Source organism: Ranitomeya variabilis, chromosome 2 (genome assembly GCF_051348905.1).
Source record: "Ranitomeya variabilis isolate aRanVar5 chromosome 2, aRanVar5.hap1, whole genome shotgun sequence".
Taxonomy (NCBI): domain Eukaryota; kingdom Metazoa; phylum Chordata; class Amphibia; order Anura; family Dendrobatidae; genus Ranitomeya; species Ranitomeya variabilis.
The window spans coordinates 85,717,660-85,733,261 of NC_135233.1; the positions used below are offsets into that span (position 1 = coordinate 85,717,660).

General features: G+C 41.2%; 1 protein-coding gene across 1 annotated transcript in view; it reads right to left on the minus strand.

Moving 5' to 3' along the window:
* Positions 1–15,602, minus strand: part of PLCB1 (phospholipase C beta 1) — a 1,010,585-nt gene that overhangs the window by 223,310 nt on the left and 771,673 nt on the right. The window contains exon 16 of the mRNA XM_077282634.1: positions 6,870–6,966. Coding sequence (XP_077138749.1) covers positions 6,870–6,966 — 97 coding nt within the window. The remainder of the gene's footprint in view (positions 1–6,869; positions 6,967–15,602) is intronic.

Consider the following 15,602-nt stretch of genomic DNA (forward strand, 5'->3'; position numbering starts at 1 on the left):
CATCTCGGTACCTAATGGCAAGTCAGGCTAGCTCTGGCGAGCACATGGAGGGCTGTGTGGCCCTCAAAGAAATGCCACCCCACACCATTACTGACCCACTGCCAAACCGGTCATGCTGAAGGATGTTGCAGGCAGCAGATCGCTCTCCATGGTGTCTCCAGACTCTGTCACATCTGTCACATGTGCTCAGCGTGAACTTGCTATCATCTGTGAAGAGCACAGGGTGCCAGTGGCAAATTTGCCAATCCTGGTGTTCTGTGGCAAATGCCAAGCGTCCTGCACGGTGTTGAGCTGTGAGCACAACCCCCATCTGTGGACGTCGAGCACTCAGACCATCCTCATTGAATCGGTTTCTAACCGTTTGTGCAGACATACACATTTGTGGCCTGCTGGAGGTCATTTTGCAGGGCTCTGGCAGTGCTCCTCCTGTTCCTCCTTGCACAAAGGCTGAGGTAGCGGTCCTGCTCCTGGGTTGTTGCCCTCCTATGGCTCCCTCCATGTCTCCTGGTGTACTGGCCTGTCTCCTGGTAGCTCCTCCAGCCTCTGGACACTACGCTGACAGACACAGAAAACCTCCTTGCCACAGCTCGCATTGATGTGCCATCCTGGAAGAGCTGCACTAACTGAGCCTCTTGTGAGGGTTGTAGAGTCCGTCTCATGCTACCACAAGTGTGAAAGCACAACCAACATTCAAAAGTGACCAAAACATCAGCCAAAAACCATTGGCACTGAGATGTGTTCTGTGGTCCCCACCTGCAGAATCACTCCTTTATTGAGGGTGTCTTGATAATTGCCAATAATTTCCATCTGTTGTCTATTCCATTTGCACAACAGCATGTGAAATTGATTGTCAAACAGTTGATTTCACAGAAGTTTGATTTACTTGGAGTTATATTCTGTTGTTTAAGTGTTCCCTTTATTTTTTTTGAGCAGTGCATTTATATAGGTGCTTCTCACAAAATTAGAATATCAACAAAAAGTTAATTTATTTCAGTTCTTCAATACAAAAACTGAAACTCATATAGAGTCATTACAAATAGAGTGATCAATTTCAACTGTTTATTTCTGTTAATGTTGATGATTATGGCTTACAGCCAATGAAAACCCAAGAGTCATTATCTCAGTAAATTAGAATAATTAACAAAAAAAACACCTGCAAAGGCTTCCTAATCATTTAAAAAAGTTCCTTAGTCTGTTTCAGTAGGCTCCACAATCATGGGAAAGACTTCTGACTTGACAGATGTCAATTTTTTAACCTTATTTTTTGTTATCGTTTAAATGTATAAGGGTCCAATAGATTGATTGCTTTGGTTGCTGATTGAGGGGGCTGTGCGGGTGCTCATATTGAATGTAGGGGGCTATTTGGTGGGTCATACTGTATATGGGGGATGTAGGAATACTTAATTCTACTCAATATTAAGTAATACCATTATTAATATTTTTTATATATTATATTAATATTGAGAAAAATTAATTTCAGCCTTTTGGTTCAGCCTCCACAATAGTCACAGTCTATCGTGTGGCCCCTCGGGAAAATTAATCGTTCATCACTGTTCTATTTTGCATAACGCTATGTTATTTAAAGTGCCGTACATAAGGGAAATATATCTCTGACATTTTCCTGTGTTCAGATGTGCCCAGAGCACCTCACATGACCCATCACATGATCTATTGGGGTATCATGTGACATGTATCATTGTAATCAGTATAACGGCACCGACCTGACACTGTCTGTAGGTTACTGTGCACAATCCTGCTGACAGGTTCCCTTTAATTTTCAAAAGTGTGCTGGCAGAAAACACTTTAAAGTGGTTGTCCTGTATCAAAGATCAATCCACCAAAGGTTAAGGAGGTTGAGTAAGAGCACAGGGTTCTTTCCTCATTCCTAAATCTTTGGTGTAATATTCTTTAAAGCAGGACAACCTATTTAAATGAATCTCAGATACAACTTTATAATACTTTATAACTTTATAATATAATTATAAGTGACCGCCGCCTTCAGTCATTAATCAGGACTGATCTATGTTGACATTACTATTCATATAATTTATCTTTATAGGATTATCACATTATCCTCTCAGAGTACAATTCTGAATTGCGCTGACATCGGAGGACATTTAAGGCAAGAACAGACATCTCAGAGGATTAATCTTACAGAACTCACATTGAATACTATATTAGTATTAGCCAGCCCAATGTTTGTGTTACCACTGACAGGTTCTGGGCTTAGTTCCTTCACCACTTACTGTCACTATTTTTCACAGCAATAATAAGACAATAAATGAAAACAACTGTCTGTATTGCTGATTGCTGATAGAAGAAGATGAAGATGATGAAGAAACACACTGAACCGACCCCCGTACTTCCACCATGCACATGTCCGCTTGTCTCTGGTGCTATTTGATTAAACTGTGCCGCTATGTGCAGAATTATTGGGCAAGTGAGCATTTTAACCAAATCATCATTTTTATGCAGATTTTCCAAATCTATTGGATGAAGCAGATCAGGAGATGTGTATTTGTGTAATGCAGGAGGGTGAGACCTAAGAATACAACACCCTTTATCAAGATGAGAGGAAATAATAGCAGCTTGTTTCCCTCAAGAAAAATGAACCAAAAAAGAGATTTAATGGACTCTGAAAAGTCAAAAATTGTTAAAAGTCTTATAGAGGGATGCCGCACTCTTAAATTTGCTAAGTTATTGAGACATGATCACAGAACCATAAAACATTTATTGCAAATAGAAAAACCATCTTGAGAAAAAAGATGCACATTAACTGCCAAAGATCTAAGAAGAATCAAACGTGAAGTGACCTAGAAGCCATTATCCTACAGTACTGTTGTATGAGGGTGGACCATAGAGGACAAGATTCCCCAGCACTAAGCAGCATTTACGTACGAAGGCTGCCACCTGTTGTCTAACCAGAACCCTGCGGAACCAGCAGGAAGAGGAAGAGTTTCAGGAAAGAAGAGTTAAGCTGAGGCACCAAGTCCGGTAACCTGTGTGACTCAGTTCCTCAATATAAGAAGTCGGAGCGGCAAACTGGGAAAAGATTTGGCGCCAACCAGTGAGACAAGAAGGACGTGTGCAAAGAGGTATGAGGAGGCCGAGGCACCGGAGTCTGCCAGTGGGCCTGAACCAGCGAAGTGTTGCGCAGCTGTCCAAGATCCATGGACCAGACAATGATGGTCAAGACCTGAGGCCGAGAGCTGAGGCCTAGACCTGCGCCTGTCAAGGCCTGCATAGCAGACTACGCAGGACAAGACCGTGGGGGCCCAGTTCTCATCCTTCCAGGCCCAAAGAAGACCGTCGCAGGTCAAGTACTGAAGACTCAGTGAGGATCCCGGTTTGGAGGTGGGTTTCCGCAGTAGTGAATCAGAGGTGTGAGTGAGCCAGGCTGTCACTTTCAGCACTAATGTACAGTACAGGGCTCAGTCTGGGGTAGTGCAGCAGAAAGGAAAAAAAAATTCAGTGCTGATTGATTTTAACTCAGAAGGATTTGCGGCCTAGCTGGAAGAACAGTAGAGCTCTGCTAGGGCATGTATCACTAAGGGAAACATTGTCCTAAGACACGCAAGATTGTGAATAAGAGATTAGTCAGATAGAATACGGAATTCACTATAAGAGTTCTTGTGTGCTTGTTAACGACATTGTATATTGTAACTGAAATAATGTAAACATTTTGCTCACATACTATTCCCCTGCCATCCCTGTACATATATTAGTGAAATAAACAGTTTAGTTGCTGCTTCAGCCTTGTCTTTCTGTGCATGTTGCATCCCAGGACTTGTTTACACTGTCATATTGCAGAACTGCAATCTCCATGGAGTACCCTGAAGTACAAGGTGTTCAGTGCTCAGAGACATGGCCGACGGAAGGAAGGAAGGCGGAAACCCAACTACCATGAACAAGACACAGTTGAAACATCAAGACTAGGCCCAAAAAATTATAGGACGACAGTTTTTTAAAAAATGGGAGTGACTCTTAACGGACCAGTTGGATGGTAACAGACACGGACCTTCACTTCAACTCAGACACCAGCAAAGTTGTTTGGGGGTAATGCTATGGGCTGATATTATTAAAGATAAGCTATTTGGACCTTTTTGGTTTGAAGATGGACTTAACATAATTTCCCAAACCTACTGCTAGTTTTTAGAAGACACTTTCTATAAGAAGTGGTACAGGTTAAAGTCTGCATCTTTAAACAAAATCATGATTTTCTGCAGGACAATGCTCCATCCAATGTATCGAAGTCTCCACTGTTTGGCTCCAGTAAAGGCCTTAAAATGAAAGAATAATGATATGGCCTCTTCCTCACCTGATCCAAACCCTATTGTGAACTTGTTGGCCCTTCTTAAACGGGAGATTTACGGTGAAGGAAAACAGTCATCTCTCTGACCAGTGTCTGGAAGGCTGTGGTTGATGCTCCAAAAAAGGTGACTGCCAACAGAGTAAGAGTCTGTCACACATCATAGATGTTGCTAAAAAGAAGGGCGGCTATTTAGGTCACTATTTTTTCAAAAATATCTTATATATTTTTCTACATGTTGTGCTGTTTGATTATTATTCTATTAAACTTTTGGATTGCTCGACAACCCCAAAGTGTTAAAATCACTTGCCTAATACTGTGAAGGTCCCACCAAAACAGCTCTGACCCATCATGACATGGACTCCACAACACCTCTCAAGATATCCTATGGTAATCCACACCAAGACATTAGCAGCATGTTGTCAGGTGCGGCCATCATGGGTTGGAATTATTTTTCATCACATCCTACAGATGCTCGAAAAGACTGAGATCTGGGGACTTTGGAGTCCAAGTCATCAACTTATTATATTTGTCATGTTCTTTAACCATTACTGGACATGGTTTGCATTGTGGTTGTTCATGCACAGTGTAGGACAGCCTAAGTGCAACACAAAGGGATAAGGGAAGGGGAACCAAACACTAGGGAAGGGGGAAGTGGAGACCCCTAGACTGATCTAACATCACCTTGTCTGTCCTACCATTCCTATACAGGCTCCACACCTATTGCCGAATAGGATACCTAGTCCCTGTGTGACCCTGGCACTAAGACCTGCACCAGAAAGGACAGGATGACACTAGTCAATCCCACTAACACTAAAGACAGTAAGGATAAATGAAACCAGGGGGACACTTAGCTTGAGTAGACAAATTGAGAAACGCCGACGCCCTCCAAACTCCAAGAGGACACTAGCAGATTTTTACAGCTCCAAGCTTCAACAGAGAAGTGAAAATAACACCCACACCTCCCAACAGGAAGTAGGGAGTTATAAACACCCAGGCCCTGGTGTGGTCATTAGCAGCGGGGGAGGTGGCCACTAGTCTGCAAAGCAAACCAAGGAGACCTTCTGCAGACAGATGCAGTGCAACGGTCTGCAGCCTCTGACATATTCCTGACAGGTAGGGCACATAATCCTGCTGAACGAGACCACTGATATTGGGGAATACCGCTGCCATAAAGGGATGTACTCAGTCTGCAGCTATGTTTAGTTAGTTGCTACTTCTATATGAATGCCAGAACCAAAACCTAGCAGAGCAGTGTTCACAGCGTGACACTGCCCCATGGTGCCATTTCTTCCTCAGCTAAATGCTGCACACACTTGCTGTCTATATGGAGTGTCAGAAAATATGATTCCTCAGGCCAAGCCACCTTCTTCTATTGTTTCATGGTCTTGTTGTGAAGACCACATGAATTTGGAGATGCCTTCAGGGATGGACAGCGGTCAGCAAGAGAATTTGATCTTCAGCTACACCACCACAAGCGCCAATGCACTCTGTTCTCACAACTCTCTATCATGGACAGCAGTAGAATTTTCAGCAATTACTGCTACGCTTGCTCTTCTATGGGATCGGGCCCGATAGGATTGAATTTTTTTCTTATACACATCGATTAGCCTGGGGATCCTAGCACCCCGTTAATGGTTGTCTTTCCTTTGAAAACACCAATTTTAAGGACTGTCTACTTACTGCCTAAAATATTCTACCCCTTCACAGGTACCATTTTCACAATGGACCTTCATTAACATCAATTCTGCATGTTTCAGACTTTTTCTTTACATAAGAAAAGTTCCACAAAGTCATGTATATTCCAATGTATATAGCACAGTGTTACCACTTACTGTTGTAACACTTCACAGTGTATCACATATTAACAGAGTTATGGAACCCTTTAAATGTCTTTTCCAGGACTTCGATATTGACAGCCTTTGACATAGAAGTGAATGGGAGTTGAGAAACTTTTTTGTTACTGTGCCAAAGAATGGCTACCATGGAGCTGTGATATTCCTGCTCCATATATTGTTTTCTTCTGACCACTACGGGATACTTACTCATTCTGACATTGATGATGTGCCTAAGAGTAGACCATCTATATCAAAGTAATGGACAAACCTTATTAATTTAAAATCAAAGAAAATGGTAAATTATCTAAAATGCAAAATACAGGCTGTCAGATGGCGCTAACATTGGCTGCACTACTTGAGTGCGTTTGCCATATTTCTCCCTTGAAAACTTCTTATGGTCACTAATATTGGTAGGGGTGGTAATGTGCGAGTCGGCCTTAATGCTCAGCTTGTGCTTTCTCTATGTTGCATGTTGTCCATTGGCCCAGTAATTGGGCACATAGTCCTGCGAGCCTCAACCTTCCCAGACATAAACAGTGTGACAGTAACATAAAACATTCCCATTATCATGTACAAATGAAACTTTCAGAATTAACGCTGGATTTGTCCTAGGAGTGAGTAAAGCGTAATAAATGTGTACTGCTGGGATTTGTAAGAATTCAACCCCAGTCCCTGAGTGACCGGTCCTGAGCAGTGATCAGCCATCACAAAGTGTCACTTACTTTTAGAAGTCTCAAAAGATTCAAACTTCACAGGCTGAATGTAATTCACCAGGTTAGACATTTCCTCTGTGGCACTGGCTTCATTTCCAGCTGTGCCCTACAATTGCAAAGAACAAATGTTGTGTCAAAAAGAAGCCTATCTGCTCGTAAAAACATGTATCTGACCTGTAACTCTTCAAATAGTAGAGAAAAAAAGAGGGACGAGGGAAGAAAACCAGAAAGGAGGTACGAAAAGAGGAAGGTATGAAAGGATGAAAGGACACGAAAAAAGGAGGCAGCTTAAGGAAGGTATGTAGAAGTAGAGAAAAAATGGGGGAATGGAAAGAGAGAAGGGAGCAGCGTGGAAGGAGGGAAGTAAGGAGAGAAGGATGAAAGGGGTACGGAAGTAATGTTGGGGAAAATAAAGTAAGAATGAGAAGTATGAAGGAGGGATAAGGTTACTGAAGGAAAGAAAGCTAGAAAAGGAACAAAGAAGAAGAATAAGGAAATACGTTGAAAAAAAGAGGTATAGAAGGAAGATAGGTTGAAGTATATTAGGACTTAAGGTAGAGAAAGAAGAAAAGAAGTATGGAAGGAAAGTAAGAGGGGCAAAAAATGAAGACAGAAAAGAAGGAATGAAGAGAGAGAAGGTGAAGGGAAAGGTGGGATGAGTGAAGGAAGCAATGTAAGAAAAGATGAAGAAAAGAAAGGTGGGAGAGAAATAAGAAATAGAAATGAAGGAAGGATGGATAGATAAAAGGAAAGAAGGAAGAGGAGAGGGAGGATGGAGGGAAGAGGGTGGAAATGGTGAATGAAGCAAGGCAGAAAAGATGAGAGTAAGAAAAGAAGGTAGGTGGAAGTTGGAAAAGAAGTAGGAGATCAAAGAATGGAATCAGTGAGGGAGGGAAAGTATTTAGTACCAAAATAAAAAGAAGAGAATCATAAGAAGGAAAAGCACAAAGAAAAGGATTAAAAAAGGAAAGGAAGGTTCATGTAAGTAAGAAAGGACGGAAAAAGTGTGAGGAAAAATTAGGAAGAGAGAAGTAAGGTAGAAATGGGAGAAAGGAAAAACTAATAATGGAGGGGAAGAAAGGAAAGATAGGTGTCCGTAGAGAAGGAGGTTCAATAGGCAAGATAGGAAAGAAGGAAGGAAGAAAGAAAGAAAGAAAGAAGATGTGATGTGGGAGGATGGAAGGAAGCAAAGTTGGAAAGAAATAAAGAATGGAGAAAAGAGTGGAATGGACTTAAGTATGTGAAAAAAAGAGAGCAATGATGAAGGAAGCAAAGAGAGGGGTAGGCATTGGAAGAGGGAATGAAGAAAGGTAGAAAAGAATAAAAGAGGAAAGTTAGGAAAGTAGGTGGAAATAGGGAAGGAAGAAATTACGTAGGAAGGAAAGAAAGAAGGCAACAAACGGAAGAAAATAGCAAAGTCATGTAGGGGAGAAATAAGAAAAAAGGAAGGAAGGTAGGAGGAAGTATGGAAGGAAGAGGAGGAGAAACATAAAAGTGGGAAAGGAGAATAAAGCAATATAGAAAGGAGAGAAGGAAGGAGGGAGGGAAGGAAGGAATTAATGAACGATGGAGGGAAGGAAAGGGAAGGAAGAAAGGAAGGAATGAAAGAATTAATATATGAACGTAGGAAAAGAATTGAATAAGAAATGAAGGAATGACTAAACAAATTACTGTAATTCTGACAGCAACAGGAGTAAAAGTAACAACCTACAACACACACATGTTATCTCATCTGCATGCATCAAATACAGTAACTAAGGGAGAAGATAGCAGGGAGAAGGCCCAGCAAAGAGCCATAGGATGCGCAGTCCTAACTACAATAACTATACTATGGTAATGCATATAATACATTACTGACATATACCGGTCATTTATTCATTTACATTAGGCTCTGTTCACACATAAGTAAAATACACTCACTGGCCACTTTATTAGGTACACCTGTCCAACTTCTTGTTAACACTTAATTTCTAATCAGCCAATCACATGGCGGCAACTCAGTGCATTTAGGCATGTAGACATGGTCAAGACAATCTCCTGCAGTTCAAACCGAGCATCAGTATGGGGAAGAAAGGTGATTTGAGTGCCTTTGAACGTGGCATGGTTGTTGGTGCCAGAAGGGCTGGTCTGAGTATTTCAGAAACTGCTGATCTACTGGGATTTTCACGCACAACCATCTCTAGGGTTTACAGAGAATGGTCCGAAAAAGAAAAAAAATCCAGTGAGCGGCAGTTCTGTGGGCGGAAATGCCTTGTTGATGCCAGAGGTCAGAGGAGAATGGGCAGACTGGTTCGAGCTGATAGAAAGGCAACAGTGACTCAAATCGCCACCCGTTACAACCAAGGTAGGCCTAAGAGCATCTCTGAACGCACAGTGCGTCGAACTTTGAGGCAGATGGGCTACAGCAGCAGAAGACCACACCGGGTACCACTCCTTTCAGCTAAGAACAGGAAACTGAGGCTACAATTTGTACAAGCTCATCGAAATTGGACAGTAGAAGATTGGAAAAACGTTGCTTGGTCTGATGAGTCTCGATTTCTGCTGCGACATTCGGATGGTAGGGTCAGAATTTGGTGTAAACAACATGAAAGCATGGATCCATCCTGCCTTGTATGGAGCATCTTTGGGATGTGCAGCCGACAAATCTGCGGCAACTGTGTGATGCCATCATGTCAATATGGACCAAAATCTCTGAGGAATGCTTCCAGCACCTTGTTGAATCTATGCCACGAAGAATTGAGGCAGTTCTGAAGGCAAAAGGGGGTCCAACCCGTTACTAGCATGGTGTACCTAATAAAGTGGCCAGTGAGTGTAATTCCATGTCTTGTTTCTTTCCATGCTTTTGGCGTTGCTTGCATAATGTCATGTATTCTCTGCATGAATTCTGTGCCTCTGCTCTGTAACAGAGAACAGCACTGCCTACTGCAGGTGTAAAAGGCTCATTTGCTGATCACCATATTTCGGCTAGTCACCTGCAGTAGCTCTGGAACCAATGCGAGGGACGAATGATTGAGTACAGCTATAATTTAGCCCCAACCACTTATTCCATGTCATAAAATTAGGAGTCTCAGAGAACACAGGCAGATGGCATAGCAATACTCTTGATGAAGAAATGTCCTACTAAGGCTATGGTCTCCTGGTTTTGGCTTACAGATACTGTTGTAAAATACTGACCAAATACTGATAGTGTGACCATAGCCTAACTGTGTGGTTATTACTACGGATGTACTGGTACAAGTAGTGATGCTAAAGTTTGAAACCATTAAGAAATAAAGTTTGTTTTAAATATTTACTCAACATTTTTTTCATAAATCAAGCAAATTTTTTAAAAAATTGTCATAGACCTTTTTATTCAAATCTGCCACTTTATCCATTTAAATAAGCCAACTTTTTGCCCCCCCAGTCTTCTGCACTGATCAATAGCTGCAAATGTACAGATAAAACTTTTGGAACATTTTCATGTCTTAGACACTAGATGGCAGTATAACACCAATTTCACAATTTATGAACACTACTGAAAATGCCTTGTCCATTTCCATCAGCAGACGCCATACCACTGTGTGCCACTAGGTGGCAGGTAGTGGTAAGTCTATAGAACATGTGATGGAAGAGCTGGTAGTGCAGTGCTTTGTGCGGCTGCAGAGCGGAGTTTGTCCAGTGTTCAGTACAACAGACATGATTAGTTATTACAGTCAGTTGCTATAACTAGATATTGTCTCTCATATTCCATTTTATCCTACTCAGGCTTCATACCTCAAATATTTAATTAAATGACAACTCTGCTCTATATGTATATGTAGGAAAATTATCATAGCTACAATAAACCTTTTTTGATTCATTATTAAACGCATCGTCCATACCATGATGGGTAAAATCTACAGTGTCAGTCAATTAACTAAGGATATGCGGAATACATTTACCAATCAGAAATGGGGGGCAAAATACATCTTTATTAGGAAATCAATGGTTCTCAGAAGCAGCCACTATAAATAATCGGACGCATATAATCACTCCCTATAGATGCATCTAAGCACATCCTGGCTGACACACTACTCAGTATAAGTGATTACCTGCAGTGTATCACCGGCATCCACATGGGAGCAGTGAGGACTGATGTACTGAGACAGTATTGCTGGATGATCAGACCATTCATATTTGCTGCTTTTGCCCCTGAGGAACGATACGATATGTGGATCCCATCAGTGGGGTTCAGGAGCTGGGCCCTCACTGAAATTGATGGGGATTTGTGGCTTTGGTAAATTCTATCCTGGATGCTCATTTTGTAATTAGAATACCTTGAGGACAGGCGGTGACCAACGATAGCTCAGGAGACGCCCATGCAGGCAGATAGGAACAGAAGAAGGGTTTCTTGCTATCCACCCTTCGGGTTTGCTCACATCTGCGTATAAAATTGACGAGTACGATGTGAGAAAAAAATCACATTGCACTCGCACCAATGCTACTCAGTGAGGCAGTGTTCATCTCCGAATCTTTCCTCAACTGGAATTAGGGTGAAGTATAAAAATCACAACCTGCATAAAACAGCCGAGATTCACAGATGCAAGTCAATGGGTGTGAGAAAAAAATTACACGGCACACAGACCTTGTATGTGCCCTCCGATTTTTACTCACACAACTCATAGGAAACCTGACATTTCATCAGCCCAGTAAATTCACAGCATGAATTGTCAGAATACATAGATAAAAAGATGTCACTGACATAACCAGTGCTTTGCATGAGTATTTTTGTTTACTTGTATTTAGCTATTTAGCCTTATTTTTACCAACCAGCTTGGGGAAAGTAGACAGCTGTGACCTGGTGTTATTATTCTGGGATGGGGCCAATATCCATGGATCTTCCCAGCCTAATATCAGCTCAAAGCTCTCTGCTTAGCCTTTACTTGGTTATTACAAAGGGGGACTTACAAAAATGACCTGCCCCCCTATTTTTAATAACCAGCAAAGGCTAAGCAGACAACTGCAGGTTGATATTAATAGCCTGCTAAGGAGTCATGGATATTGGCCCCTTCCCAGACAAATAATACCAGCCATCAGCCGCCCCAGAAATGGAGCATCCTTTAGATACTCCAATTCTGGCACTTAGCATTGACTCTTCCTGATTGCCCTGATGCGTTTGCAATCGGGATAATGGTTTTGGGGTTGATGTCAGCATTGTAATGTTCATTAACATCAAGCCCAGTCTGTCAGACACCCCCATTACTAACTCCATAGTCAAAATAAATAAATACACAGAGAACAATTCTTTAATTGTAAAACGCACTCCTGGACAATTACCATCTTTTACCCAGTTATTACTGAAAATAAAAGTAATCCATAAGGGGTCCGTAAATCCATAATAATGAGGTCCCACAACAATCTGCTACATCCAGAGACAGTGATGAACGCTGACATCAGTAACATAACCAGTGTCCACGGCCGCGGGAACACACAGAGAGTAGCGTAAGAACCTTTCTCAACTAAACCAAAATGTTGCTGCACCCCAATGGGCTATAAACCTCAGTTTTTCTATTTCATTAAATAAGTGCTGCTTTCATTTTTTAGGTATCTGGAGGATTAGTAATTGCCTGGAAGATTTAACTTTTTCCTGCTTGTTTTCTGTCTATCTATCTATATCTGTAGATGACGACCCAAGTTGGCCGGCAGCAGTCATAGTTAGACAAGCAAAAATTATTAAAAAATACAGCACTGTCATGTGTTAAATGCTTTAATTGAATTCAAAAGATTTCCAGAAAATAACAAGCGTGAAGATAAAGTACATGAAAATCCAAAGAAAAAAAGATGTTTTTTATATCTCACCATGCAGATAGTGAGTTTACACGTATATTCCACTATGAATTTCCAATGATTCATATATTTTCGACCTTAGATGTATGTTATTCTTTACACTGTATATCAACTGTGACCATCACATATAAAGTTTCGGCTTTTCCGGAGCTTTGTTCACATATTGTCACAGTGACCCATAGGTCTTTGGAATTTCACATACTTTATCTTCACGCTTGATATTTTCCTTTAAATCTTATGAATTGAATTAAAGCATTGAACACATGAGAGTGCCGTATTTTTAAATAATTTTTATGATATTGTTTACAAGCGCCTCCTATAATACCGTGTGTCGACCCTCTTTATTTCACTATAGTGAGACAAGCAGGTAGAAGTTGGCATAATCAGAGTAAGATCGGAAGGAGTTGTTATGCAGCTCACCTAAACTAGTGTCATGGGTCAAAATCTTTCACAAGTACTGAAGAAAACAAAAGGCTTATCCAGAACCAAAGTTTTTGGGAATTTTTTTTTATTTCTCTATTTGAAAACTCCATAAAATCCAGTAATGATTGTCTCTTCAGAGAGGAAGAGGACTTGAACTCTAGGGCCACCTACTGGAAGTAGAAATCCTAAAAGTTAATACCAACCCCTTAACTTGCCCCTACCACATGACTTAGGATAAAAAACTAACCATACACTCTATTTGCATACATGTGCTTTGGGTGTTTGCCCGTCCTCAGTTCAAAGCAAAAGGCCTGATTCGGCTGGGTGAGATGCCTTTAATAGAGATCTAAGGGGAGCAATGCATGGCCTATTAGTCTCCTTAAGCCGGCTTGGCACTCTCCACAAGGAGAGACCTTACCTCCTATACCTTCATCAGAGTCCTCTCATCCAGCCAAATCAGGCCTCTTGTTTTGCACTAATTAAGGGCAAACACCCTGAAATGCACGTCTGCAAATAGAGTTTTTGTTTTGGATTTTATCTTAAATCATGAGGTAAGGCTTGTTAACAGTTTTATATTTACTCTTAGGATTGCTACTTCCAATAGGTGGCACTAGAATTCCTGTCCTCTACCTCTCTGAAGGTCTCTCTACAAGGAGAGACATTAGTTCTTTGACTCCTATCAAAGCCCTCTCATCCAGCCAAATCAGACCTCATGTTTTGCACTAATTTTTATTAGTGCAAAACATGAGGTCTGATTAAAGACCGTAAAACACTCCAAAACACAAGTTTGCAAATAGAATTTCTGATTTCGCTTTTATCTTAAGACGTGTGGCAAGGGTCAGTATTGACTACTGCCAATAGTTGATACTAGAGTTCCTGTCCTCCTCCCCTCTGTAGAGACAATATGCATACAGTATTTCATTTCCCAGTGGAGCATTGTATGGCCTATAAGTCTCCTTATTTCACCTTGGCACTCTCCACAAGGCGAGACGTTACCCCTTAGATCCCCATCAGGTATGGAGAACATGCTTTAGTCAACACTTTTCAGAGAGCATTCCTCAATCATGACCCAATTAAGGACAATCCTCTGAAATGCATTGACTAAAGCGTATTCTGTGTATTCTGCATTCCTGATGTAATTATTCTGTGCATTTTCATGGTGGCATATAACAGTATTAGATATTATAGAATATCTAATAAAAAAGTGGTTTTTTTTCCCAAGAATTTTGATGCATCATGAACCTTTTGTTTTCTGGAGTATGTTCAAAACAGCCGACAAGCCAAGGTTGGGACCGGCAGTACAGGCAATACTGTAGACTGGAAAAAATCAGGGCGAGCAATAGATGGAAAAATAAGGTCAGGAGATAGGTCAAATGCCAATGAATACATAAAAAGATCAGCCAGCAGTTAATTGGCATCTAGAGGATCTTAGTCAAAATGGGGGAACCCTGCAACAGCTACATAGTGAGGGTCGATGCGTTGGCATGTGGACCACCGAATTAGATAACCCATGAGAGAAGAGGCAAGGAGGAACAGACCAGGAATGAAGGCCAACAAACACCCCCAGAGAAGATCAGGAGGACATCAGGTATGGATGGCATCCTTGAGAGCAAGAGATGGAAAGACTACAAGGACGCCAAGCACTAGAAGGACAAAAATGTAACATATAGTCCAATATGATAGTGTACGAACCACGATGAGCACTTATAAATGGTAGGAAATGATGTGAAAAAATATTTTTTGCCGTTTTTCCATTCACATAAATCAAACAAATGGCATTTTTTTGGTCAAAAATCATAATACATTTTTTATATAATTATTTTTGTTATTTTATTTCTGGAAGAAATAGTAAATGCCCTTATTTTCCAGCTACTGGATGCTGTATAATTTCAGCAATATGCTTCAGCTGAGCATTAATTTCCCTAACCGTCCATTTGTTGCAGAATTATTCAGCAAATGCATTGTGGCGGAAAACCTCTTTAATAATTTATGAAGATTATGCAGTAGATTGAGACACACTAACAACAGATATTATTTACTAGTCATTCATTTCCCAACTTTAAGTGGCATGAAAAAGGGTCTCTGCCCACGTATGGAGGCCGCCCTAAGCGTCAGCTCATAGGCAGCACACGTCTACTGCTGATCTGGGTACAGGGTTGGTCCTGAGCGAGAGGAAGAAACAGCCTCCGCAACATAATTAAAGATTGATTGTTCTGGTCTAAACTGAGACGGCCGAAGAAATGCGAGATTGATGCAGCGTCTGCCCTAGTGGACGGGTCTATGGAGCGGAGAGGGAAAAGAGGACACACAAAAAAGCTGACAGCTGGCATTCAAAGGAGCAGATGTGTGGCCGTGATGCCCATAGGAATGTCTACGCTTAAGGCAACCTGAAAAAAGGCACACAAATTGTCGTAGATTAATACACGTTACTTTGCAAAATAAATAATGCAAACGCTCAAAGATTTTAAAGGAACTGTAATGGAAAGCAAGTGTACAGAATATTAACCTGAGTTA